The sequence below is a fragment of the Ambystoma mexicanum genome, chromosome 5q (genome assembly GCF_040938575.1).
Source record: "Ambystoma mexicanum isolate Mex_15411 chromosome 5q, UKY_AmexF1_1, whole genome shotgun sequence".
Classification (NCBI taxonomy): Eukaryota; Metazoa; Chordata; class Amphibia; order Caudata; family Ambystomatidae; genus Ambystoma; species Ambystoma mexicanum.
This window is the reverse complement of record NC_090933.1, coordinates 1,405,037,365-1,405,061,877: the sequence shown is the minus strand read 5'-3', so window position 1 is coordinate 1,405,061,877 and position 24,513 is coordinate 1,405,037,365. Positions and strand designations below refer to the sequence as shown.

Below are 24,513 nucleotides of genomic sequence, written 5' to 3'. Positions count from 1 at the left end.
AATACATTCCTGGTTGTTGCAAATAAGCTATGCTACATTCTATTCTACATTGTTTTATTTTTGCACAAGCATCATTCACAATGACATACCGTTAATGCATTGCTGATTAGAAAGAGTGTGCTGTATTTCAAGTTAAAGGTTTCCACTCTAAAGATATTATGTTGAATGCATACGTTTGATAATATATAGCCTTTGAGAAATTAAACTGGATTCAAACAAATAAAAAACACCTGCTGTCCCTCCAGAGTACTGGAGTGTTTGTTTTTTTTGCTTTTGCCATTATTATGGGATTGCCAACATTTTAGCTGAATCTACACATTGACATATTTGTTGGGTGGTTAAACTGCTCTGATTAAGCATCACCCATTTAAATAATGTCACCCAACTCTGACCCCCCTTCTATTTCCTCAGATCTATTTAATGACGAATCCATTACAGAGACACACATGATCCAATGGTCAAGTACCAATCCAGCATCTCATTGCGATCAAAGAATTTACCCTGTCCCCTGCACTTCTCCTGAAACTTTGACCAGGATCTGACTGCTCCACATCTCTAGGTCGGCCGGGTCGGTCCAGCATATTGGGATAGAAGACACCATTAATGAACACATCCCCAACATACCATTCCAAAATGGCAGCTTGTTTTATTACCTGAAATTCTGAGAACACTGCTGAGTAGGCAAAGCTTGGAGGGTAATTCCCATAGATAGAAGACCAGTAGTAGGAGTTTGCATTTGGGAGCAAAGCCATTTGATAGAATGAAATAGAGCCTGGAAAAAGAATACAAAGAGCATCATGAAATGTAATACTTCTACATCCTTGTATACCTTATTTATCCATACGATAGCTTTTACTCGGTATGAAGGTTTATTGTGAACCAAATTAGAAATCCAAAACGGATTAACCTAAATACTGACGGAAATGGCACACATGTAGCTACCCCATTAAACATCCATTCTCCATACTCTACCACACATCACTCTTAGCATGATTTTCTCAGATTCGCACTAATACCCTAATTTCAAACAACCCGTACCCACATTGTGGTTGTGCAATTTGATTCTCTCCCTTTGGACGTCACCATTCACATTAGATTTCACATTACGGTTTGAAAGAAGCAATCTTTCATTTCTTAGTGGAGGGAGGAGTTTACCGGGATGAACCTGTTACTCACTATTTATTCTGCATTATACACTCGAAAATTGTGCTCATCCTTTTCATGTGGCGATATACTTTATATAACAATATCATGAAGACTATTATAGAACAGCCCTCTATAGATCACCATTTGAGCGACTGGAGAGCAGAAAAGACTGGATCCAATAGTTTGAGTCTATATTATCAGCGAGCTATAGTTTGGTGCAGCAGTTGAAGTTGATTAACATTAGCTTTATTGACTGCCGTAGTCTAAAATAAAGAATATTAGGGCAGTGCTTAACTAAACTTTGTGGTTCTTCTCAAGTAGTGGTGTGATCTTCATGAGCATGTGTAGTTGGAAGTGGGAATTACGTGATATATTATTTGTTTGTGTTGTGAATTATAGATTATATTCCAGTATCATGCCTATGTTTTTTACTTGTTCATGGGGGGTTGGCTGATTGCACATGAAGGAGGTCAATCAAAAGGTATACAGAACAAAAAAAACCTTCCAGTCCTCTCCAGTAGGATTCGATTTATAGGAAGAGATCACATTACCCAAGCTCTAGCATTTAAGTGGATTTTGTTTAAGGTCATCCATTCGTGGATGGTGTTGGGACACTGTGTTACATTGATGGTAAATCTAGCTGCAATCTATGTACAAGGCATTTTGGACGTAATCTGTGTATAGTCGTAAGGTACTTGTGTGAGTCAATAGCTCTGCCAAAGGCTTAATGTACCTGTTGAACAAACAGGTTGGATGTCTGTAGTGTTCCTATCTCTAGAGGTGTATCAATGGACATGAATTTGCCAACTTTGACTTCAGGACATCTTCCTTTGATGAATGAAGACTGCTATTTGAAAACAGTATATTTGTTGACCATGTATGACTGTAATCATTTTAGGAACAGGCTGTGGCCCACCGAGTTGTAGGCTGCAGCTAGATCCACTAGGATGAGGGCCGCTGTTTTTTTACTGTCCTGTTTTTAAGGATAACAAAAGGTACAAATGAATAGGTCCAAGGATGCTAGGCTCAGAACAACACCTCCACATGTATTATCAAACTCTGCATTGCTAAGGAAGGAATCACTCTTCAATAGTATGTTGTAGAGATAAATCTCATTTTTTTATATTAAAGTTGTGTGCAAAAAGACATAAATCCAACATTTAGAGAAATTAAGACATCAAAATGGTTTGCTAAAACAGAACAATCAGACAAAAAAACAGAAAGATATTTACAACACACAGTGCCAAAAAAACATTTTTTGGGACAATCTCCAAATTGTGTGTGTGTAACAAACCCGACTCCTATTAGGATTTGCCAAGAAATTCACATATTGCAGTGTACATATTCAAGTCAACATTTGTGGAAAACACATAGAACAATGGTGGGTACACAAAATTATTTTTCTTGCGTAAACAGCATTAATGTGCTGTAGTTTTGGGGGGAGTAGTGCGTCTACACCAGGTGTTTCAGCAGTTTCTAGGTGGGCTAGGTGTGCCTCATCTTTAACACGGCCTTCATCAGGACGGAGTTCTGTGTAGATTGAAGTCTGTGCTGCAGGGGAAGGAGACTACAGTCAGGGGGGTGTCTGAGCCAAAATTATTTAGTTTGAGTGAATCACGTGTGGTTGATGTAAAATCAGAAAGCACATAGTTTACCTATGGGTTAATAGATTTCAAAGGCGCTAAATTTGAGATATGCTAGCCGCATGGGCTGGTCTCTGTATGGTCCTGTTGCAAATAACAGAGAACGAGAGAAGCAGAGGGAGGTTGAAGCTAAACATGTCCCCGTTTAAAAAGGCATGAAAAAAAGTTTTTTATTATATGCAGGGAAAAAAGTCTTACCTCTCGCTGGAGGTCGAAAAATGCTGATCCAGGGTGGTATCAGTGGGAAACAGACACGGCTTGCACAGCTAAAAAATATATATGGCTCAAGGTGAGTGTGGTTACCTAGTAACAACTGTCTCATATATATATAGCGGTAAGTGCAGGGTTTATTTTAAAGTACCTGTGAGGGTTGCAGCATGGGCAGCCTGTCTGCCAAAAAAGTACGAGCTGGAGCTCCTCAGGCTGCTGTGTCACAGTTGAGACTGCAGGGGCCGGACTGCAAAGTGTTGGTAACGCTGTTGCTAGGTCCCTGTAGGTATTTATATGTCGGCCATCTTGGAATGGCCCTAGCATCGAGTGAGAAACAAAATGATGGATTCTGCTCCATCCGGGGGGCACAAAAAAAGCTCAATCAATTATGGGTGTGATTAGTGTCAACGCGTGTCTAAAAAGTTAATTTAGACAATATTGTTGACAAACGGTTGTCATGGCAACCGTAAGCATTGCGGGGTGGCATTGGTTTTTTATACTTTGAGACAACATAGCTAATGGCCCCATGAGGTTGTGATTACCGAAAATACTTCATTTCAATATGTTGTGGCATGGATCACAAAATGTTTATGTGTCTCAGGAATCTCAGCAGAGAAAAACCATAATTAAGTAGGTGGACAGTTTGTATTGTATTACTAACAGCCCGAGAGGGTGAGAATTAGGGCGTGTCGCCTGGAAACGTAATACATAGTTTCATAATGACAGAAAACATTTGGAATTAACAAAGAAAGTATAGTTTTTCATGTAGGTGATTTCATACATTGACCAAAAAAAAACACACAGTGTCATAATGTCTACTGACTTCTGCATTTCATGAAATGAAAAATGATCATAGTGTTAAGAAGTTCATAGCTCATACTCAATCATTGGGCACATGTCATTACAGGAAAGACTTCCATTCAACTGACACATTTAGACCAGCCTGAACGGAGTTAAGTCTGTGGACCCACCGTTGTTCTAATTGGGTCAGCGTTTTGTTCAGATCCCCCCCACGCTTTGCTGGTTTCACTTTTTGGAGGACAAACCATCTTAGATCAGTATCACTATGGTTCTTACTGATAAAATGCTCTACTAGGGGCTTGTCTGCTACCTTGTTCCTGATACAGGAACGATGTTCAGAGATGCGCATTTTGATGGCACGTGTGGTTTTTCCTATGTAGAGGAGTTTGCAAGGGCATTGTATTACATATATGACACCCTTCGTGTTGCAGTTTGTAAAATCTTTCATTGTCCATTTAACTTGTGCATGTTCGAAAGATTTCTTTTGTAGGGTCAAAGGGCATGCCACACATTGACCACATTTGTGATGTCCAACTATCGGAGGTAAATCCCATAGTGTGTTCTGTGTTTGTGGGGGTGGCTCTATGAAGGTGTGTACTAGAGCGTCTCTTAGATTTCTGTTTTTCTTGAAAGCAAAACATGGCACATTGTGCAGAGTGCCGGGGTGTTTCACCAAATGCCAGTTCTTCTTGATGGTTTTCTGGATCAATAGGCTCAAGGGTCCAAAAGTGGTGACACATACCAGTCTTCCCAAATCTTTTTTCGGTTTGTTTTCCAAACAGATTTCTCTAGGTGTATGTTTGGCTCTCTTTTTGGCATGGTTGATGGCCTTTTTTGGATAGCCTCTTTCTGCAAGTCGTTGGGTTAGTCCTTCCGCATGTTGATGGAATTTTGCCAGGTCTGAACAATTTCTTCGTATACGCAAAAATTGTCCGTAAGGTAAATTGTACTTTAATCCCATCGGATGATAACTTTGGAAGTGCAACAAAGGGTTGCGGTCCGTGGGTTTTCGAAACAACTCAGTTTTTAGTCGATCCCCGGTCTTGTAGATATGCAGATCCAAGAAATCTATTTGGTGGTGGTCCCAATGCATGGTAAAATTAATGTGAGTATTTCTTAAGTTGATCCAACTGTGGAACTGTTGTAGTTCCAAAGGTGTCCCCTGCCATATAATAATCACGTCGTCAATGTATCTCTTCCATAATGAGATGTTTCCTAGGAAGGGGTTGTCTGGCGTGAAGACATGGTTCTTTTCGTAGCGGCTCCACACCAGGAGCCCTATTTTTTTATTCTGTTTTTATGGATGCAATCTTTCATGAACAGGTGCCCAGCTTCATTTTTCTTTAGATCTAATGCTGGATTGATGTTCATTGGAAAGACTGATATTCTCACTGAATTTTGTCAACTGAATGGTGGGGATCTTTTCCATTACTTTAGCCACATAGGGGATGTTGTAGGTGCGTCGAAGGGAACTGTACGTTATAGAAGAACAAGTTACTCTCTTACCTGGTAACGTTCTTTCGATGGGCTGGTCTGAACGACGTATTCCATATCTATGACAGTAATCACCACAGCTGTGCTGCTTCGGAAAATCTTTCGGCATCTGCGTCCTGCGTCGATGACATCGATACGCCATCCTCGAGGACCTCCTCCGACGGCCGACGTCACCGGATGTTATAAGTAGGACGCACGGCGCCCGTAGCCTCAGTTGTAGTTTTTTCACAGAACGTGTGGCACCAATCTTCTGCCAGTCTGACCACAGAAAGCCTTGCGGAAACGTAAGCTGCAATCGCATAAGACATTCTATAGCGGGGTAGGCAGGGAGGGAGCGATATGGAATACGTCGCCGGACCATCCCATTGAAAGAACGTTACCAGGTAAGAGAGTAACTTGTTCTTCGAGGGGATTGGGTCCTCCGACGTATTCCATATCTATTACAGACTCCCAAAGCAGTACCAACGTAAGGAGGTGGGAAAGAATTCAGAATATACAAATTTAGAATGCCCAATCAAATTGCAGAGTAAAGGAGCGCCTTGCCAAAGGCCAGATCCTGCCCCCGGATAGAATCGAGGGAGTAGTGACATACAAAAGTATGGACCGAAGCCCAGGTGGCTGCATCACAGATGTTACGAATAGGAACACCCTTCTGCAGGGCAGTAGAGGCAACCCTACCCCTGGAAGAATGGGCCCGTAAGCCTACCAGAGGGTCCTTACCCGCCAAGCGGTAACATTCGGAAATTGCCAAGATGATCTATCGAGACAAAGTCTGCTTAGTAACAGCTTGTCCCAAACGCCTTCCAGCGTAACCAATAAAGAGTTGATCGTCCACTCTGACCCGGGACATGCGTGAAATATAAAAGCTTAAAGCTCTGATAGGATCCAGCCTATGGAGCCTCTCCTCTTCCTTACCAGGTTGCGGAGGAGGATAAAACGCCGGAAGAATAACCTTCTGGCTTAAATGAAATTCTGACACCACCTCCGGAAGAAAGGAAGGACAAACTCTAAGGACAACCCTGTCCTTGTGAAACACAGTGAAGGGTGGCTTAACTGAAAGAGCCTGTAACTCACTCACTCTGCGAGCGGAAGTGACCGCAACTAAAAATACAGTTTTAAGAGTTAACAGTCTCAAAGGGCAGGAATGCAAAGGCTCAAACGGAGCACCTATTAGAAACTTGAGAACAAGGTTCAAATCCCAACCGGGCACCTGGAAAAGTGATGGAGGCAACACATTAGTGAGCCCTTTTAGAAACTGAGAAATTAAAGGAATTTTAAAATAAGAACACTCTTCAGATGAGCGCTTAAATATAGACAGCACCGCCAGCTAACCTTTAACCGTACCCACTTGCAGGCCCTTGTGGGCCAAAGAAAGCAAAAAAGACAGAACCACAGGAATGTCACATGAAAAAGGATCCACATTCTTAACCCTGCACCAGTCGCAGAACTTTCTCCAACGGCAATGGTACAGGGACTTTGTTGCAGGCCTTCTGGCCGAAAGCAACACCTCCATCACGACTTTAGGGAGGTCCCAATCCTTATACCTCAACCTTTCAGAAGCCAAGCGTGAAGGTTGAGGGATCTGACCTCTGGATGGAGAACCTGACCCCCCTCACGTGAGAGCAGATCGTCTCGGTAGGGTAGACGGCGTTGGGGGGCAGATGGACAAGTCGAGAAGGTCCGGGTACCACGTCCTCCTGGCCCATCCCGGAGCAATGAGGATCATCTGGGAACCGAACCTCTGTAACCTCCGCAGCACTTGCGGAATGACGGGCACTGGAGGAAACGCGTACAGCAGTGGGAAGGACCACTCCACTACGAACGCGTCTCCTAAGGCTCCTCTTGGAGGAAATTCCTGCGAGCAGAACCTTTCGCACTTCCGGTTGACACTGGAGGCGTAGAGATCCACTTGAGGGGTCCCCCAAAGGGCGAAGATCTCCAGGAGAATCTCCTGAGCCAACTCCCAATCGTGAGAGATCGCGCTCTGCCTGCTCAGAGCCTCCGCCATCACGTTTTTGTCTCCGGCCAGATTAACTGCCGAGATCGAAACTTCCTGCTGGATTGCCCAGAAACAGAGCTGCATCGCCTCCCTGCACAGAGGAAGGGACCCTGCCCCCCCATTTTTGTTGAGGTAGTGCATGGCCACTGTGTTGTCCGTCAGGATCAGGACATTCTTTCCTTGCACAGTCGGCAGAAAAGCCTTCAGGGCAAGGCTGACAGCCCTCAGCTCCAACAGATTGATATGGAGTCTGGACTTCGACGGAGACCAACGACCGCTGACTGTCAACTCGTTGGCATGAGCTCTCCATCCTGTGAGGGATGCGTCCATCACGATCGTCACCTCCGGCCAGGGCAGCCAAAATGGAGACCCCTTCATCAGATTGCCTTCGACGGCCCACCACAGAAGTTTCTAGGCGACCAAGCGCGGCACCTGAACGGGGTCCGACATCCTGCCGGAGGACTGAGACCACTGGAGCTCCAGTGCCCATTGCAAAGATCTCATCCGCAACCTGGCCTCTGGCACCAGAAGAATGCAGGATGCCATGAGGCCGAGCAATCTCAAGAACTCGAACTCAGGGAGACTCTGGGCATGTTGAAACTTTAGCACCATCTGCTGAATGTGGTAGGCCTCACCTGGGGAGGAAAACACTGCCCCATGGACGTGTCGAGCACTGCTCCGATGTACTGGGGCCGCTGAGTTGGCGTCAAGTGGGACTTCTTTAAATTGAGGGAGAATCCCAGCCTGTGAAGGGTGTGGCAGGTGACGGACAGATGATCCAGGACTTGCTCAGGAGAGCACGCCCTGATCAACCAATCGTCCAGGTAGGGATAGACGTGAATCCCTCCTTTCCTGAGATACGCTGCCACCACCACCATGAGCTTGGTGAAAACCCTTGGGGCGGAGGTCAATCCAAACAGCAGGACCTGAAACTGAAAGTGCGAGTCGCCAACCGCGAACCTCAGGTACTTCTTGTGCTTGGGATGGATCGGCACATGAAAATAAGTGTCCTTGAGGTCGAGAGACACCAACCAGTCCTGAAGTTGAAGGGCCTGGAGGACTTGAGAGAGAGTAACCATCTTGAACTTGTCCTTCCTGAGGGGTTTGTTCAAACCGCGCAAGTCCATGATGGGTCTCAATCCCCCCCCCCCTTTCTTCGAAATCACAAAATAAGGGGAATACCATCCCGTGTTCCTCTCCGCTACAAGCACCAGTTCTATGGCGCCTTTCTCCAGCAGGGATTGAATTTCCTGCGCAAGGAGCAGATCCGGACTCTTCAACGAGAGATTCCCCGGTGGAATGTTGTGAGGCCTCTGCTGAAAAGGAAGACAGTAGCCGTGGGCTATGATCTCCAGAATCCACACATCTGAAGTAATTTTAAAAAAGAAAAAATTATTTGTGTTTGTTCATAAGAACTTTACAAAAGGTTGAAGAAAAAAAGAAGTGTGTTGACTACACAAGGGTGGGCCCCTTATTCATCTATCCTCGACAGAGAGTGTTGGAGAACTTTGATGGTTGCTAGGAGCCAAGCGGTTCAGTCTCCTCCGATCAGTCTTTTCCAGGCGATATCTTCGTCCCACCCACTTTCCTCTTGGCTAAGGTGCTTCACGTATGCCGATCTCAAATCTAGAGTTTTTGAGCATGACAGCAGTAAATGCCTGATGGTTTCTGTCTCGGCTTTACGCAGTCGACACGTGCTGGAATCAGATAAGCCTCTAATGTATCGGATTTCATTGGTTTCAAGCAGGTTCAACCTGGTCCTTAGCATGAAGTTGCGTGCCCCCCTGTTTGGGAATTTTTGGAGGCACAGCATTGGTTCGTTGAGTTTGGAAGTCGACGGAGGCAGGTGAGAAAGGAGTTTGTTGTTGGATACTAAATCTTGAGTGTTGATCCAGTCGAGTTCTTTCAGCTTCTTATAGACTCTCAAAGGGTTTGTTATGAGATCGTCTTTCGAGCACATGACTGAATCAAGTATGGACATGTTTTTCTCTTTCCAGCTTGTTAACATTTTGACCTTTCCAGATTCGAGTTCTTTGTTTAGCAGTCCAAAAATGTGCTCGCTCTCGTCCGTGGTGCATTTCCTGAATAGCCTGAGAGAGTTTATGTTGACTGTAGCTGTTAATGACAGTAAGCTTAACTCCCGGCGGATTGCCGCTATTGATGTGGAGTTCGGCAGGCCCAGGACCGTTTTCCAGAAAATGCTCTCCAATTTTTGCCCGATTTTTGCTGGAATCATTGGCATAGCCTCGGCTCCATAAGTGATCGACGGGACAACTTTTTTCTTGTAAAATTCGATTGCAGGAATGCAAGAAAATGTCCTGAATTTTAGGTCAATGGCCTTTCCTTGAGATGCTAGTTTCTTTAGTTTGATTTGGAGGGCGCTGCATTGATAACTCGTTTTTCGAGGAGTCTATCTGGACGCCTAGGTATTTATAGTCGTTGACCCTCTCGATCGCGTTTTTCTCCAGGAACCATTTGAATTTTTCTGAGCTTTTGCTCTTCTTCTGGCCTGCTTCCAATATCATGATTTTAGTTTTTTCTTGATTTATTTTTAGGTTGTTTTCGGCCGTGTAGCTCAAGAGGTTGGATAACTGTCTCTGGAGACCAATCTGGGTCTGGTCCAGTAGTATCAAGTCATCAGCATATAACAGGTGACTTATTTTCGAGGATGCAAGTGACAGTGGAAATGTGTGCTCCAGGTCTTCTGAGGCCCCGTAGTCACCGATATATGCGAGAAACAGCGCTGGAGCTAGGGGGCATCCCTGTTTTACCCCCCGTCCTATCTGGATTTCTTCTGATAGGGTGCCTCTTTGGGATAAGCGTACCCTAAGAGTGGTGTCCGTGTGTAGGGCTTTGATTGGTTGAAGGATCTCCTGTGGGCAGCTCCACCCCTCCAATTTTGTCCACAGACGAGACCTGTCGACTAAGTCGAAAGCCTTGGAATGGTCGATGAAGGCGATGAAGATCCGTGATTTTCTTTCCCAAGCTTTGCTTTTCAGGGTGCTGATCGCTAAAATGTTTGCCGCCGTACACATGTTTTTCTTGAAGCCCGATTGGAATTTGTCGTTGCACGGGGCTGATTCTGCCCAAGATTGAAAGCGATTCAGAAGCAGACTCCCGAAGACTTTGCCAATGCAGTCCAAAAGGGCAATAGGGCGGTAGTTTAGAGGATCAGTGATGTCCCCCTTTTTGTAGATAGGGACAATGATGGATTTTGTCCATGAAGGCGACAGGGATTTCTTTTTGGCGCATTTCTGGAAGATGGATGCTAACAGCGTGGCCCATTCTGGTCGATTTGCTTTCAGATCGATGTTTGAGATCCCGTCCGGGCCTGCTGCTCTGGAGATCTTTAATTTTTTAATATGGTTGCTAATTTCTTGTTGGTCGTCCAGGTTAAGCCAGTCTGTCGTCTGAGGTATTTTTTCCAGGTTGGTGGTTGTTGCAGGGGCTTGAAAGACAGTGGTAAAGTGGGTGTTCCATTTATGCTCCGGCATGGCGTTGATGGACAAGTTGTTATACGAGGGTGCCACGGATTTCAGCAGGGACCAGAATTCTTTAACTTTATTGCCGCAGATTGCTTTTAGCATAGTTTCTGCATCTTGTTGGTGGAGTCGGTGTCGATGTTCTTTCACCCAAGTTTTGTAGGTTGATATTGCCGACTTTAATTTTTCTTTATTCAGCGGATGATTTCCCAGCTGTCTTTTGATTTTGCGGCGTTCACGTCTTTTTGCCACCAAAGTAGTGTTGTAAGTATGATTTGGAGGCCTAAAAAGCAGAGCTTTCTGTTTTGGTTTCACCACGTGTTTGAGTAACAGGGGCACGTAGTCCACAGAATTTGTGCCCTCCGTGCTTCCAGCCTCGTCGTATTTTGTCTGCAAAGTTGTGATCGCTCGAGTTGTCAAGATTAAGCGGTTTCCACGTGCGTTTGGTTCCACTTCCATGGCGTACTGTGTGGGTTCTTTGAAGTGATTTTCTAAGGACATCGTCAGCTGGTTGTGGTCGCTGGCTATGGTTTTTCGAACCTCAAAGGTGATTACTTTGGACAGAAGGGGTCTGGATACATAGATGTAATCTATGGTCGCCATAAGAGATCCTTGTTCCCAGGTCGGGAGACGGTGGTCGTTTGGAAAAACAAAGTTCAGATTTTCAAAGTTTCTCGAAGTCATTAGCAAAGACCATAGACACCCTCTTTTCGCTGCTGTTGTTGGTTGAGCGGTTTCTTCTGGCATTCGAGGTTCATTTGTGCATTTGGCGTTCAGGTCCCCACAGATTATGATCGAAGAGACCTGGTGAATTGCTTGAATCTCATCCACCAAATTTTCCATCATTGACAAGTAGGTCTGGTGGTTGATGGCGGCTGGGTTCCAGTAGGTGTTAATCAGCGCCAGTTGTGATGGACTGGAAAAGGGTTTTTCGACCCATTCAAGTAATACTGCCAGGATTGAGAGGTTTGATTGCAGAGTGGACTTCAGTGTCAGCCCGATTCCCTGACAGCAGGCCAGGAGAAGGCCTGATGTTGGGCGTCCCAATGTCCCTTTGTTGGCTGGGGCCAAGATGGTGTCATAGCCATCCATAGCCGGAGTTTGCCTAAGCCAGGTCTCTTGGAGACAAATGATGTCGAATGAGGCTAAGTTTGCATCGCCCGTTGTTGTGAGGTGTAAGTGGCCTCTCGTGTTCCAAGAGCATAGGTGTAGCGAAGATGTAGAGTGGTCGACTTTCCGATTGTCGAAGGACTCAGCAAGCCGACCTGCGGGTTGCTATTTGTTCGATTGGGACAGAGCCTTTGGGAGCCAGGCCCACAGCCCCTGTAGTTTTGCTACTGATTTTGAGGCCGTGTTGGCACTCTCTTTTGCTTCTCGGGCGGTTTCCTTGTTTCTCTGCGAAGTGAACGCCATCGTAGACGAGATTAACGGGAGTGAGCTTTGCTGGTTTGGCATCGGAAATTTGGTCTTGATGGCCTTTTTTGACTTGTCCCTCCCGGGTTTTTCTTGTGGTTTGGTGCCGGGGCTCGCCTGTGGCTTAAAGTGTGGATTGCAAACAAAGGGGGGGTCTGGGAATCTCTCTACCAGCACGAACACAGCCCAATGACCTGTTCTTGGGTGAATAACCCCTGGGAGAGACTCTACCAAGTCTTTAGCTCACTGTCCTTTTCACAGAGAAGAAATTTCCCTGCATATCAGCCTTTGTCCTGCCCAGGGGCAGTCCACGCCGAAATGCTAGGCAATTCTCCTCTGAACAAGAGTACCATCAGTAACCCCATACACGTGTTTCAGCCTTGTTGGGCATCATCAGTGAGGTGAAACTGTTGCCTCTCTAAGAACAGTGAGCAAGGGGTCCACGTCTGGATTGCCCTGTTAACTTAGGGTGAAACCCAAAGTTAATGTATGCAAACAAAGGGGGGTCTGGGAATCTCTCTACCAGCACGAACACAGCCCAATGACCTGTTCTTGGGTGAATAACCCCTGGGAGAGACTCTACCAAGTCTTTAGCTCACTGTCCTTTTCACAGAGAAGAAATTTCCCTGCATATCAGCATATAAAGTGTGGATTGACCACTGTTGGAGTGAGTTCTGGAGTTCTTCTGTGCTCCGCTCCCTTGTCCTTGCGAGCCAATTTCTTTTCCAAACGGTCCTTTTCCTGGCGGTAGCTTCTTTGAGATTCACTTTGCACGATGTATCCTAACACAGCCAAGTCGTTTGATGCTCCAGTGATTACCATTTTGGTGTGCTTTGACGCTGCGTGGATATAGGCTTTCGCTCTTTCCTTTGAGTGGTATGGGTCCACTATTTTTAAATCCAAGGACTTTATTTTCCTTAGGGCTGGGATCAAGCTGAATAGCTCTTCTGTTTAGTATTATATCGTCATCGTTGTAAATGTGCTGTTCGAGCTTGATAGGTGACTCCCTTAGGGAGTCGTTTCCTTTTCGATATTTCTCAGTTCTTGAGATAAAGTGGGATTGAGAATGCTGTCCCCTTTTGTCGGTTTCCTTTGGCTTCGCCGGAGTGCCTCCTTTGGGCTTTGAGTGGTGGTCCCGATTTCGTCTCGCAAGCTGTTGGATCTGTTTATCGCTGGAGACTGACTTTTTACGGGTCGGCCGCTCACGGGCTGGTGGTGAAGTAAACGACACCACTCGTGATCTTGAGGGGCTGCGGGGGCTGGAGGGTTTCCGTCGTTGGAGGATTTTCCTGCGCTCTTCTAGTGTGGTAAATTTGTGTTCAGAGTCCTCTTCAGACAGTTCCTCAGTGATTTCTTTTTCGGCTCTGTTTCTACAGTTGAGTGAGAGGACCTGCGAGGTTGCTAGCTGGTGCCTATTCTTGCTTTTGTCCGGCGATGAGTCTTGAATGCCGTCTAGATGCTGAGAAATATTCATTAGGACCTCGTCTGCCAGGAAATCATCTGATGTTCTGAGGGAAATGATCGATTTCTTTGGTGATGCCTGGTGGGAAGCCGGAAGTTGGGCCGAGTTTCCTGCTTTCTCTTTTCTTTTTGTTGTAACTGAACTTTGCTGCTTTGCTGGTTTGGGCTTCTGGGTTTTAGGATTGACCCCCAGAAGCTGATTTTTCTAATCTCGATCCTGTAAACAGGGGGTAGGAGGGGTCTTCCACCCTCACTGGCGTTTTCAGAGGAAACGAGGCGATGAAGGTCTCCTCTGTGATGTCAATCACCTAGTGTGTTTCGGGGATTGCCGAGCCGAGGTCCGATGGATAATGGACAGTGGCGCTGGCGGAAAGCGGTTGCAGTTGCTCTGGCAAGTTTGGACCTCCTGGTTTGACTCCCGAAAGGGACGTAGAAAAAATATTCACGAGTTCTTTGTGTCTTTGTTCCACGTCGTGCCTTAGACCTTTGAATTTGTCGTCTAGGGCTGTTATGTAACCTTCAAGGAAAGTTAATTTTGAAAGGATTTGGGCTTGGATCGAGGTGTTGTCTTTCAGGTTTTCATTTATGCCTTCGTAAAGTTTTGTGAATGGGTTCATTGCAATTGTGACTGCTGACATTATAGATAAGAGGTCTCTCTTATGTTGGACAGGAGAGTCCGTTGATGGACCCTGAGGGAGGGTGCGCTGTTTAGCAGCTGGTGAAGTTAAGTAGCTCTCATTTAGGAGCCATCTTACTACCGGCGAGGGTGGTAGGTCAGATGGACCGCCGCTAGGTCGCCCCGAGGGTTGCGGTTTGTGGGGGAGAGCAGTTTGAGCATTTTCCTGTCGGGGCCCGACTGGCCGGTCCTTGTTTGGCCAGGATGGGCCTGCCTCGATGGTTGGAGTTTAGAGCTTCTGTCTGTTAGGAGGCAGTGCTGGCCTCTGAGTTACGAGAGCATTTCCCTGAGGGGGCTGTACCCCTACCTGCCCTGGAGTTTCCGATGTGGCTTTTGCCTTAGACCGGGATGGATCTGGGGGACCTTCGATGTAGGTTTGTGTGGCTTTAGGATTAGCAGGTGCAAGTGTTTCCGGGAGGGGGACTGTTTTCAGCTTGATGGGCTTTTCCATGAGTGTAATGTCTTGGTCGCTTTCTGGTGTTGATTTTGGTGGATTCTCTTTTTCAAGTATGAGCTGAGGCCCCGAGTCGAGATGGGGGGACAAGCCAATTTGCTTTGATGAGTCCACCTGCGGAGGCCGTTTTGAAGATATAGAATGCAGTTTGTCGTTTACAGGATTTTGGGGCTGGGCGCGGTGGTCTTGCAGTGGGCCTATTTTTCTTGCTTTTTCTGGAGGTTGGCAGGTTTTAATCGCTTACAAGATTTCCTTGTCTGTGAGGTCAGCTTGCCTGGAGTAAGGATCTGGGGCGAATGCATGAAAGAAGTCAGTTATGAGGCTGGCGACAGATGGTTTTATGGATTCTGGGATCCAAGGTTTTTTTGGTGGCTGACCATTTGTTTTGTTTTTTGACCCGAGTAGCCTGTTTGTAGGCTTTTGTTTGTCATTTTTGGGTGGGCTTTCTTTCTAGAGGCACTTGTAATTCCTATGTCGGGGGATTCCGCCTCTTTCCTACTGCATTTTTTTTTATTTTGCGGTCCTGCCAAGGGAGTTGGCAAGGAAGATGTTGAATTTCGTGGGCCGGGTGCCTGCACTTCATTTCCTGGAGTCGCCAGGACCCTGCACTTAGCCGCCAGTTGACTGGATGAGGGTGTAAGTGTCAGGCTCGAGTGTACTTGAGCTACTATTTGTAGCGTAGAATTTTGGTTTGGATTTGTCGCCGGAATTTCGAGGTGATTTTCGGGTCCTCTCTCGATTTCAGGCGGCTCTTTTGTTCCGTTGGGATGTGCAGGTATTGAGTTGGAGGCCTCCTCGGCGGGAGGCGTGGCCTTGTGGCCAGCAAGCGGGTCACGTGCTACTGGGGGAGGAGAGATGACACCAGACTCTTCCCCCTGAAAGACCCGCGGTTTCGTGGCCTCGTACGGAACCATTTGTGAGGCAGCCTTTGCCAAGGGCGGTGGTGCAGGACTTCTTTCTCCACCCGGGCTGTCCCGCGATGTCCGCTCCGCGCTCCTCGCTGGCGCGTGCTCTGCCCCCCGCTCATGGGCCTCGATCCTTCCTCCGGAGGCCATCGGGTCCCGGAGCTGTGAGGGCAGGGGCTGCGGACGAGAGAGCGCTGGCAAGATGCTGGCGAGATCCAGGTCAGATGCTGGAGGCGGGGAACCAAGTACATGATTTTGAGAGTCCACTGTGTCTGTAAGGTTTGTTTTTTGCAGATTTGTTTGTATTTTTGAAGGTTTTGCCAGAGGTTGTTCAGTAGAATCCGCCCGTTTTAGGCGGGCGTTGGCTGTTGTCATTATAGGAGTCTTTAGGTGTTTGTGAAGCAAACTCGACGAATGATGACGCTACGTTGTTAGGGGACTTTTGCGGTGGGGCGTGGGCACGCGCTTCTAAGCAGGCGGCCCTCCTCTGCTTCCACGGGTTCATGAACAATGTCTATGGAGGGCATGCTCGCAGGCGGTTGGGCCGTTTCAGCCATTTCAGCCATGCACAGACTGCCACAGACTGCAACCAACTCCGCGGCAGCTCCACGGCTGAATGGAGGTTTTATGGGTCCACCCACAAGTGGAAAAAGCAGGAAACTGTAGAGAGACTCCTGTCTCTGGAAAGTAGAATGGAGTGACTGCCACAGACTCTACTTAATGAAGTACAGTTAACCCGCTCTGAAGTAATGGCACGCCATTCTATGAGATGCTGCGCCAGCCTTCCCCCAACCGGCAAAGCATGGGCCTCATGACTGAGCAGAAGCGGTTGCGGCGTTGCCTGGGGGCAAAGAGGCAACTACTCGCGCGGCCTTGGCACCTCGAGTACCTTGTTTTCCACCTCTGGCACTCCTACGGTTGCCCCTTTGACTTGCAGCTCCTCTCACTTTACTAAAGGATGAGTAATAACGAAAGGAACCTCCCCTCCATTTCTGTCCCTAAGGACGAAAAGGCAGAGGTTGGCGGACTGCAGCGCCCAACGACTTCGCTGCAGCTTTGGAGGTCTGCAACCTCTCAAGGCTCTTGTCCGCCTTGCTGCCAAAAAGATGTTCATCATCAAAGGGCATGTTGAGGAGCCTGGCTTGCACATCAGGAGCAAACCCCGACTTCCTCAACCACACAAACCTGCGTATCACGGTGCTCGCCGCCATGGACCGGCTGACACAGTCTGCCATGTCCAAACCCGACTGAACGGACTCACACATGCATCCTTGCCATCCTGAATAATAGCAAGAAAACCATCCCGTTCGTCCCCTTCGGGAATATGTTCAGCAGCTAAGGAAATACAGTTCCACAGAGTGTGCGTGAAATGTGACAAGGCACATACGGAGTTGGCCGCCTGAAGAGCCATACCCCCCCTGAAGAAAACACTTTCTTCGCCCAGCCATCAAAATGCTTGTCGTCCCTATCACGAGGGATGGTAGGATACGACGCCTGCTTTGCTGGGGCCGTAGCCACCTGCACCACCAAACTCTCTGGAGGGTGGTGCATGGTCAAGTAGCAGGGGTCACTACTGGCTGGGTGGTATTTTTGCGGCAACGGCTTTCCCACTGCTGGGAGACTCTCCGGAGCAGTCCAAGCCGCTGCCACCCTTCTTTGCAGAGCCATATGGAATGGCAGTACCGGGTCAGTGGGTGGACCTTGGTCGAGGATATCCGTCAGGTCATCCTGCACAAAATCAACTGGGGGTGCCGACCACCCCAAGTAGTCCGTGACCCTCGACATAAGGCACCGGTACGATGACTCGGCATGGGTGCCAGGGTCAGGCCTACAGAACTCCACCTCCGGAGAAGTGTCCAGACCACTGGCGTCATGCAGTGACTGACGCAGGTCCTCAATCTGGCTATGACCAGAAAGAATCTCATCTGGTACCGTGTCAGTAACCAACCCATCTTCAGAACCTCGGAAATATACTCCATATGCTGGAAAGTGGGCATTGAATAAGGGAGAAAGACATGTTTTGCCTTGGCCAGAGCCTTTCTAGGGGGTTCCCCGTGCCACGGGATACCTCTGACACCACAGCCTCGAAAAGCATCGAGGGCGTCGAGTGAAATGGCGTTGACGTCAAGTGAATTGGTGTCGACGTCGAGCGTGGTGCCGAAAGCATCGACGGCTTCGACACAGGCCTCGAGGGTGGAGCCCTGAGCGTGTCCTTCGACAGCCTGGGCGCTGATGGCGTCGATGATTCCTCGGAGGCAGAGCCTCGAGAGAGTCGGTCGACGATCCTCGGCACCACCGGCGTCGACGTCTTTTTCGAAGACTTCACAGGTGCACACGGGCTCGAACTCGTCGAGGAACGGGACCTGGAACAGGCATGGCTAGAACGATTCTCCTTGTCCGAGCGGGACCTTTCCCGCAAATCGTGCCGACCACCAGAGCCCGAAGGCGTACGAGCAGTGTCTCTAGTACGGTCATGGCCGTCCCCACTCGGAGGCACGGACGGACCGGAGCCCTGCGATTCAAGAATCGCCAACATTTTCTTCGCGAAGGAAGCCCATTCCTCTGGAGAGGAACGCTTGGTGGGATAAGAAACCCGCCGACGGGTGGAGTCCTCGGATGAGGACGGGGAAGGCAACCGATGACGGCGCTTCCGGGAGTGCCTTAAAGAGGCAGAGGAGTGACGGGACCCACTCCGGGACCGAGACCCCTAGACTTACGACTACGATGCAGAGAGTCGCCCCTCGAATCGTCCGTCGAAAGCCCAGTGGACCTCGCCTTCCGGGGCTTGGACACCTTACCGACCGACAGCTTCTTCTTACGTTCCCGCAAGGCCTTGGACGTAAGCGACTGGCAGTCGACACAATCATCCGTGTCGTGGGCCTCCCCGACGCACCAAAGGCAGGCGTCGGGCGAGTCCGTCACCGACATCTTGGACCCGCAGTCCCCACACTTCTTGAAGCCCGGACGCAGGGTCGAAGAAGAGGAAGACATCCTGATAGGACTACACAATCGAACAGGTTCGAAGAACCGAAAGAACAGAAACTCCAAAGAGTCGAAGCGCACCGAGATCTCTGAAGCGAACTTGTTCCCGGAAAAAATGGAACTGAGGCTACGGGCGTTGTGCGTCCTACTTATAACATCCGGGGACGTTGGCCGCCGGAGGAGGTCCTCGAGAACGACGTATCAACGTCATCGACGCAGGATGCAGACGCCGAAAGATTTTCCGAAGCAGCACAGCTGTGGTGATTACTGTCATAGATATGGAATACGTCGGAGGACCCAATCCCCTCAAATATATTATTTTAGAAGAGGGAGGTTGTGGTAGGTTTCAGTAAAGTTTGTATGGTTCCAGAAATATAGAGCGCTTGACATATGCCAAATATTCTGGCGTCCACAATGTTTATATTCTCTTTCATTCATGTGACTGGACATGGGTACCATTGTTCCCAGCAGACACAAGGAACTGGCTTCTCTGGCAATGTGGCTTGGTAGAATGGGTTTTTTCTTGTGGTGGCTTTAGGAGAGCAATTATCAATGCTTTCCTTTTTGACTTTGTTGGCAATTTGGCTTGCTTTCAGTGAAAAATGTGGTTAGAAGGTTGCCAATTTATTTAGTGAGAGTTGTAGTGAGACAACTGAGGCGGTGATAAGGTAATGACTTTAGTTTAATATAAGCGAGCCCGCCAGAACAACCCTCCTCAAGCTGCCATATTCTCAACGGTCACTGCCGTCACGCAGGCCCCTGTGCCTGGAATCATAACAAAGAGGCAGAGGCTTGTGTGACGGCACGCGCTCATATCGTTGCTAATCTCTACATATCTCCCCCCTTATGAGAACAAAATAACCCTAACCCTGAAATCTAATAACAATGCATGAATATCAAATACATCGAACAAACCTATATAACAAAAGTAAAACCGTAAAGGTGATAGAAACAGATATAGAAACATCACAATATTATAGCACAAAGCTTTTGTAGTTCACGACATACAGTCCTTCATCTATGCCGGTCTAAATCTCAGCCTACCAGTAACACTCGATTTTGTCCCCCCACTCTTTTCTTCATTAACATTTGCTTTCCTGTTTGGCTGCTCCATATTCTCCACTCTTTCATTCATTCCATACGCTTTTGCAATTCTTCCTTTTGACCACACCTGTCCTCCTTCCAAAATCACAACTGACTTTTTGACCGCCAATATCTTCTTAGGTCCTAAATATTTACTTTCAAAACCTTTGTTTACCAATCTGGGATTACATACACCCTCTCTCTCACATTCCACTCAGGTTCCTTTACTCTTTCGCGATCATTGAAATCAGCTGTATTTTTTTCTTGACTGGCATTTATGAGTCTTATTATTTGTTCCCTGACCACATGGACCACTTTGGCTATCCCTAACCACCCCAGACACAATTTAGTCCCTGGTTCCCTACTCTTCAGAGATACAAAAGGTGAAACTCCTGCCACTGAATGTGGGGTGGTTACATAACTCCACGTCAACAAATTCAACACCTCTCTCCACGGTTGCCCCCCACTCATAGCTAAGTGCAACCCTTCCTTCAGCCATCGGTTTACCCTCTCCACTAGACCATTCGCCCTTGGATGATACAACGCCGTTTTGATGTGTTTTACGCCATAACTACTGAGAAACTTTTTCATAGCTTCTGACACAAACTGAACCCTGTTGTCTGAAACAATTTCCATTGGTACTCCTTCTTTAAAGAACACTTTCTCTAAAAATTTTATCAATTCTTTAGCTGTGACTTCCTTGACTGCCTCCCACTCAACCCATTTTGAATGATAATCAATTAGCACAAACAAAAACCTTAGACCTCCTCCTAAACCTCTTATAGGACCCATAATATCCACTGCAAGTTTGGACCAAGGTTGAATTGGAACAGGATTAGAAATCTCATTAGAGTCTCACGCACAACTTTGGTTTTGTCACTCGTCTGGCAGATCATGTAATCTTTCACCCATTCTTCAGTCATCTTGTCAATCCGTGGCCACCAGTAATTCTGGCACAGTTTTCTTTTCATAGCTCCTTCCCCCGGGTGACCGTCATGAGTAAGTTCTAACAACTTTGACCTGACAGATTCAGGAGGAACAAAAAACCTCCCTCTCCTTAATTTATTCTCACTAATGTTTAATTCTTCCTTGAGCTCCCACCATACATCAAATTCCCTTTCCAAAGTTCTCTTTTTGGGCCACCCTTTCACTGTCCACTCCTTGACTAACTTGAGTTCTTGATCAGATTCTTCTCCCTGCGACCATATTTCCTGACTGACTGCTTCTATTACCTCTGCTACTACAAATTCTTCCATTCTACCATCATCAACCTCAACTTCAGTAACTTCCATCGGCAACCTGGATAAGCAGTCTGCCACTATATTTTTCTTTCCTGGGTGAAAACTCACTTCAAAATTATATGCATGCAATCCTAGTCCCCATCGACTTATCCTGGGTGAACCTAAAGCCCACCTCCCACTTTCAAATCATTGCACTAGTGGCTTGTGGTCAGATCTGATGACGAACTGCCTGCCCCACAAACAATACTTAAAGTGCATAATGGCCCAGAACATAGCCAATGTCTCTCTTTCAATAACCAAGTATTTTGGCTATGCTCCCTTCAATGCCCTAGATGCAAATGCAATTACTCTTTCTCTCTTATCCTTGTCATATTGTACTAATGTGGCCCCCAGACCCAGTATACTTGCGTCTACCACTAATACTGTCTTATCATATGGATCAAATCTTCCAATTGAGGGAGCTTCACTAATCGCTTCTTTAGTGTTTTCAAATGCTGTGTCACACTCTGGAGACCATTCACACTTGGCCCCCTTTTTGAGAATCATCCTTATGGGAGTTCAAACCAAGGCAAAGGCCCTCATTACGACCCTGGCGGAAAGTGACTGACCTGACCGCCATAGCGTAAATAGCGTTTCCGCCATCGCACGACGGAGCAAAGTGCGGCTAATTCCGACCCATCGGGCACGAGCACTACGCCATGGCGGAAGTGCAAAGTCCGCGATGGCGGAAATGACCCCAAAACGCCCCTCACCGCCGTCGTACGGCGCCCTAGGTGCAATTCCGCCACCCATCTTAGCGGTCACCGTAATGAGCGGCAAACGGAAAGTACGGTGACCGTAAATATACGGAAACGGAAGTAAAAACATGGGCCCGGAACGGGAAACAGCACACCGTACACCTATAAAATCAGAATTCCCACACAACCATACAAAATACTACCCTGAGACACATCCCAACCCGTCATCCACCCTAGTGAAAGCAATAAAAATGGGAAAAGTAGCGAAAAAAGCGTGCGACCGCAAGCGGCAGGTCCACTTCTCCCGTGAGGAACTCACCGTGCTCACAGAGACCCTCCAGGAGACTGCTGCCGTCGTCTTCTCGACGCAAATGACCAGGACGGCACTTGCGAACAAGAAGGCCATATGGGCCCTGGTGGCACAGCGGGTAAGTGCGGTGGGGACCGCACCCCGCAACCCACAGCAATGCAGAAAGCGATGGGACGACCTGCGGATACGCGTACGGAGCATACTATCCGCCAACCGAAACATTGCCACAGCTACCGGGGGAGGATCAGAATCACCCATCAAGTTGACCCCCTGGGAAGAAATCTGTGCCTCCACCATTGGAATGGAGAGTATAGAGGGAGTCGGAGGGATGGAGAAAGGAGTGCAGACATCCGAAGAATCAGGTAGGTGGCCCAAATAAAACAATGCTAAATCCACAATGTCCAATCATGTGAAGAACCATGTGTCCACATAGTGCAACAGTAACACATGTCCAGGAGAACGTCCACATACATTGGCCTGATAGCGCACTTTAAAACTCACATTAAATACATAAATAATTAAAAATCCTAAAAAAACCCTCTACACGTGCAGCAGGCACACCCTAACTGCAGGCTGCAAAACAACTGCATCCTCAATCCACACAAAAATGAAACCACCTCCAGGCCCCGACCCAAATCACCCTCAGGTACTCCCCCAATGCATGTGATACATTGCCATTCCAATTTCCACAGACCCATTAATAACGCTCGCCCTCCTTTACTCCACCACAGGGTCCGATTCAAACGACGAGCTCCAGGACACCCCTACCAGCACACCTGCAAAGAGGGCCAAGACCAACGGCCAAAGACCCTCCACCTCAGCTGCACGCATCAAGACACGGCAGCTGCGCAAATCAAGTGGCAGCACACAGGAGGGAACTTCAACAGGCACCCCAGCAGCCAGCATGCCCACAACAGCACCACCACAGGTCCCCCCAATGGATGCCACAGAAGGCACTGCTTCTGGTGGCAGCAGCACCATAGGTGACACTGCATTAATGGCAGCATGCTCCGACACAGAAAACGGGGATGTCGAAGTAAGATCCATCCATGACCTGTCTCAATCCCCCTGTTTGTTCCATCCCGTACACCATGAGGATACCACGCAGGGGCACCCACAAGACGACGACTGGCCATCCCCCACAAGCCCTGTGGCAAGGCAACATGAGGTGACCAGCCCCTCTGTGACACCACCGCAAATGGCCATGGCACAGCAGAGGCAACAGTCCCTCGACCAGGTGATCGTGCAACAGCAGCAACTGGCCACGCTCCTCAAGGACCATGATGATGAATGTGGGGGTACTAAGTCAGCCATAGAAACATCTACTGAGACACTTAGGGCAGAAATGGAGAGAAGTACAGAGACACTAAGGGCACAAATGGAGAGAAGCACCGAGAGCCTGAGAGTACAAATGGAGAGAAGCACTGAGAGCCTGAGGGGGGAACTGCATGCGACGTCCAAAGACGTATGTGCTGAACTTGCCGCTGTGCGCCGTGTGCTCACAGAGCTCTCACAAACCCTTAGGGACATGCATGGACGTGAGCAGGCAGAGACATCATCCGTTGCAAGTTCCGTCCAGGGCAGCCCCCAACGTAGATCTCGGAGGAACCTGCGCTCCACAGGCAGGGGTGCCCCTGATACCCGGAGAGGGGGCTTGCAATAGCGTCTGCCCACTGACAATGAGCATCTTTGGACACTGGTGTTCGGGGGGGAGGTAGGAGGGTGGAGGGGGTGTGTTGGGCTCACTTGGGTGGCGGGTCGATGGGGTGTGTAACATAATTTCACATATGCTATAAACATTTCACAATCATCCAATGAGATGTGTGGACATTGATCTTTGTGTACGAGGCCTTTATAGGCGTACAGTCCATATTGTGCATGTTCCAGACACACACAGTGCCACAAGTCCCGTGTGCATGTATCAGCCACCAGGTGTGAGTGCTAGAAGCATGAATCTATGAGAATCTGCCGAATTTCACGGCCCTCCTGTGCCTCGCAGACTCCTTGAGGTGCTGCCACATCCCCACCCTCATCATGACCATCTTCAGGTGCTAGCAGTTCTGCGTCAGGGGGCATGGGCACATTTCTACGTACGCACATGTTGTGTAGCATGACACATGCCATGACCATCTTTGCAACCTTCTCATGGCGGTACAGGAGTGCCCCGCCAGACCTGCTGAGGCAGCGGAAACGAGTCTTCAGTAGGCCGAATGCCTGTTCTATGACTACACGGGTACGTGAGTGGGCATGGTTGTAGTCCTCCTCATGCTGGTTCTGTGGGTTCCGGAGTGGTGTAAGGAGCCATCTCTTCAGTGGATACCCGGCATCACCTGTATGTGGACAATAAAGGATGTTTGTGGAATGACATTGCTACGTACGCATCCCCCCCCCTTCCTGCCAGGTCATTGCCGCATCACATACCCCACATTATCATGCATGAAATGAGACTCACCGAGTAGCCAGGATCTGTTCCCTG

The 24,513-nt window shown here is 48.0% G+C and overlaps 1 protein-coding gene across 1 annotated transcript in view; it reads right to left on the bottom strand.

The window, feature by feature from the left end:
• The window catches only part of LOC138498459 (fibrocystin-L-like), a 1,772,245-nt gene that overhangs the window by 102,944 nt on the left and 1,644,788 nt on the right, over positions 1-24,513 (bottom strand). The window contains exon 42 of the mRNA XM_069622209.1: positions 654-772. Within this exon, the coding sequence (XP_069478310.1) occupies positions 654-772 (119 nt within the window). The remainder of the gene's footprint in view (positions 1-653; positions 773-24,513) is intronic.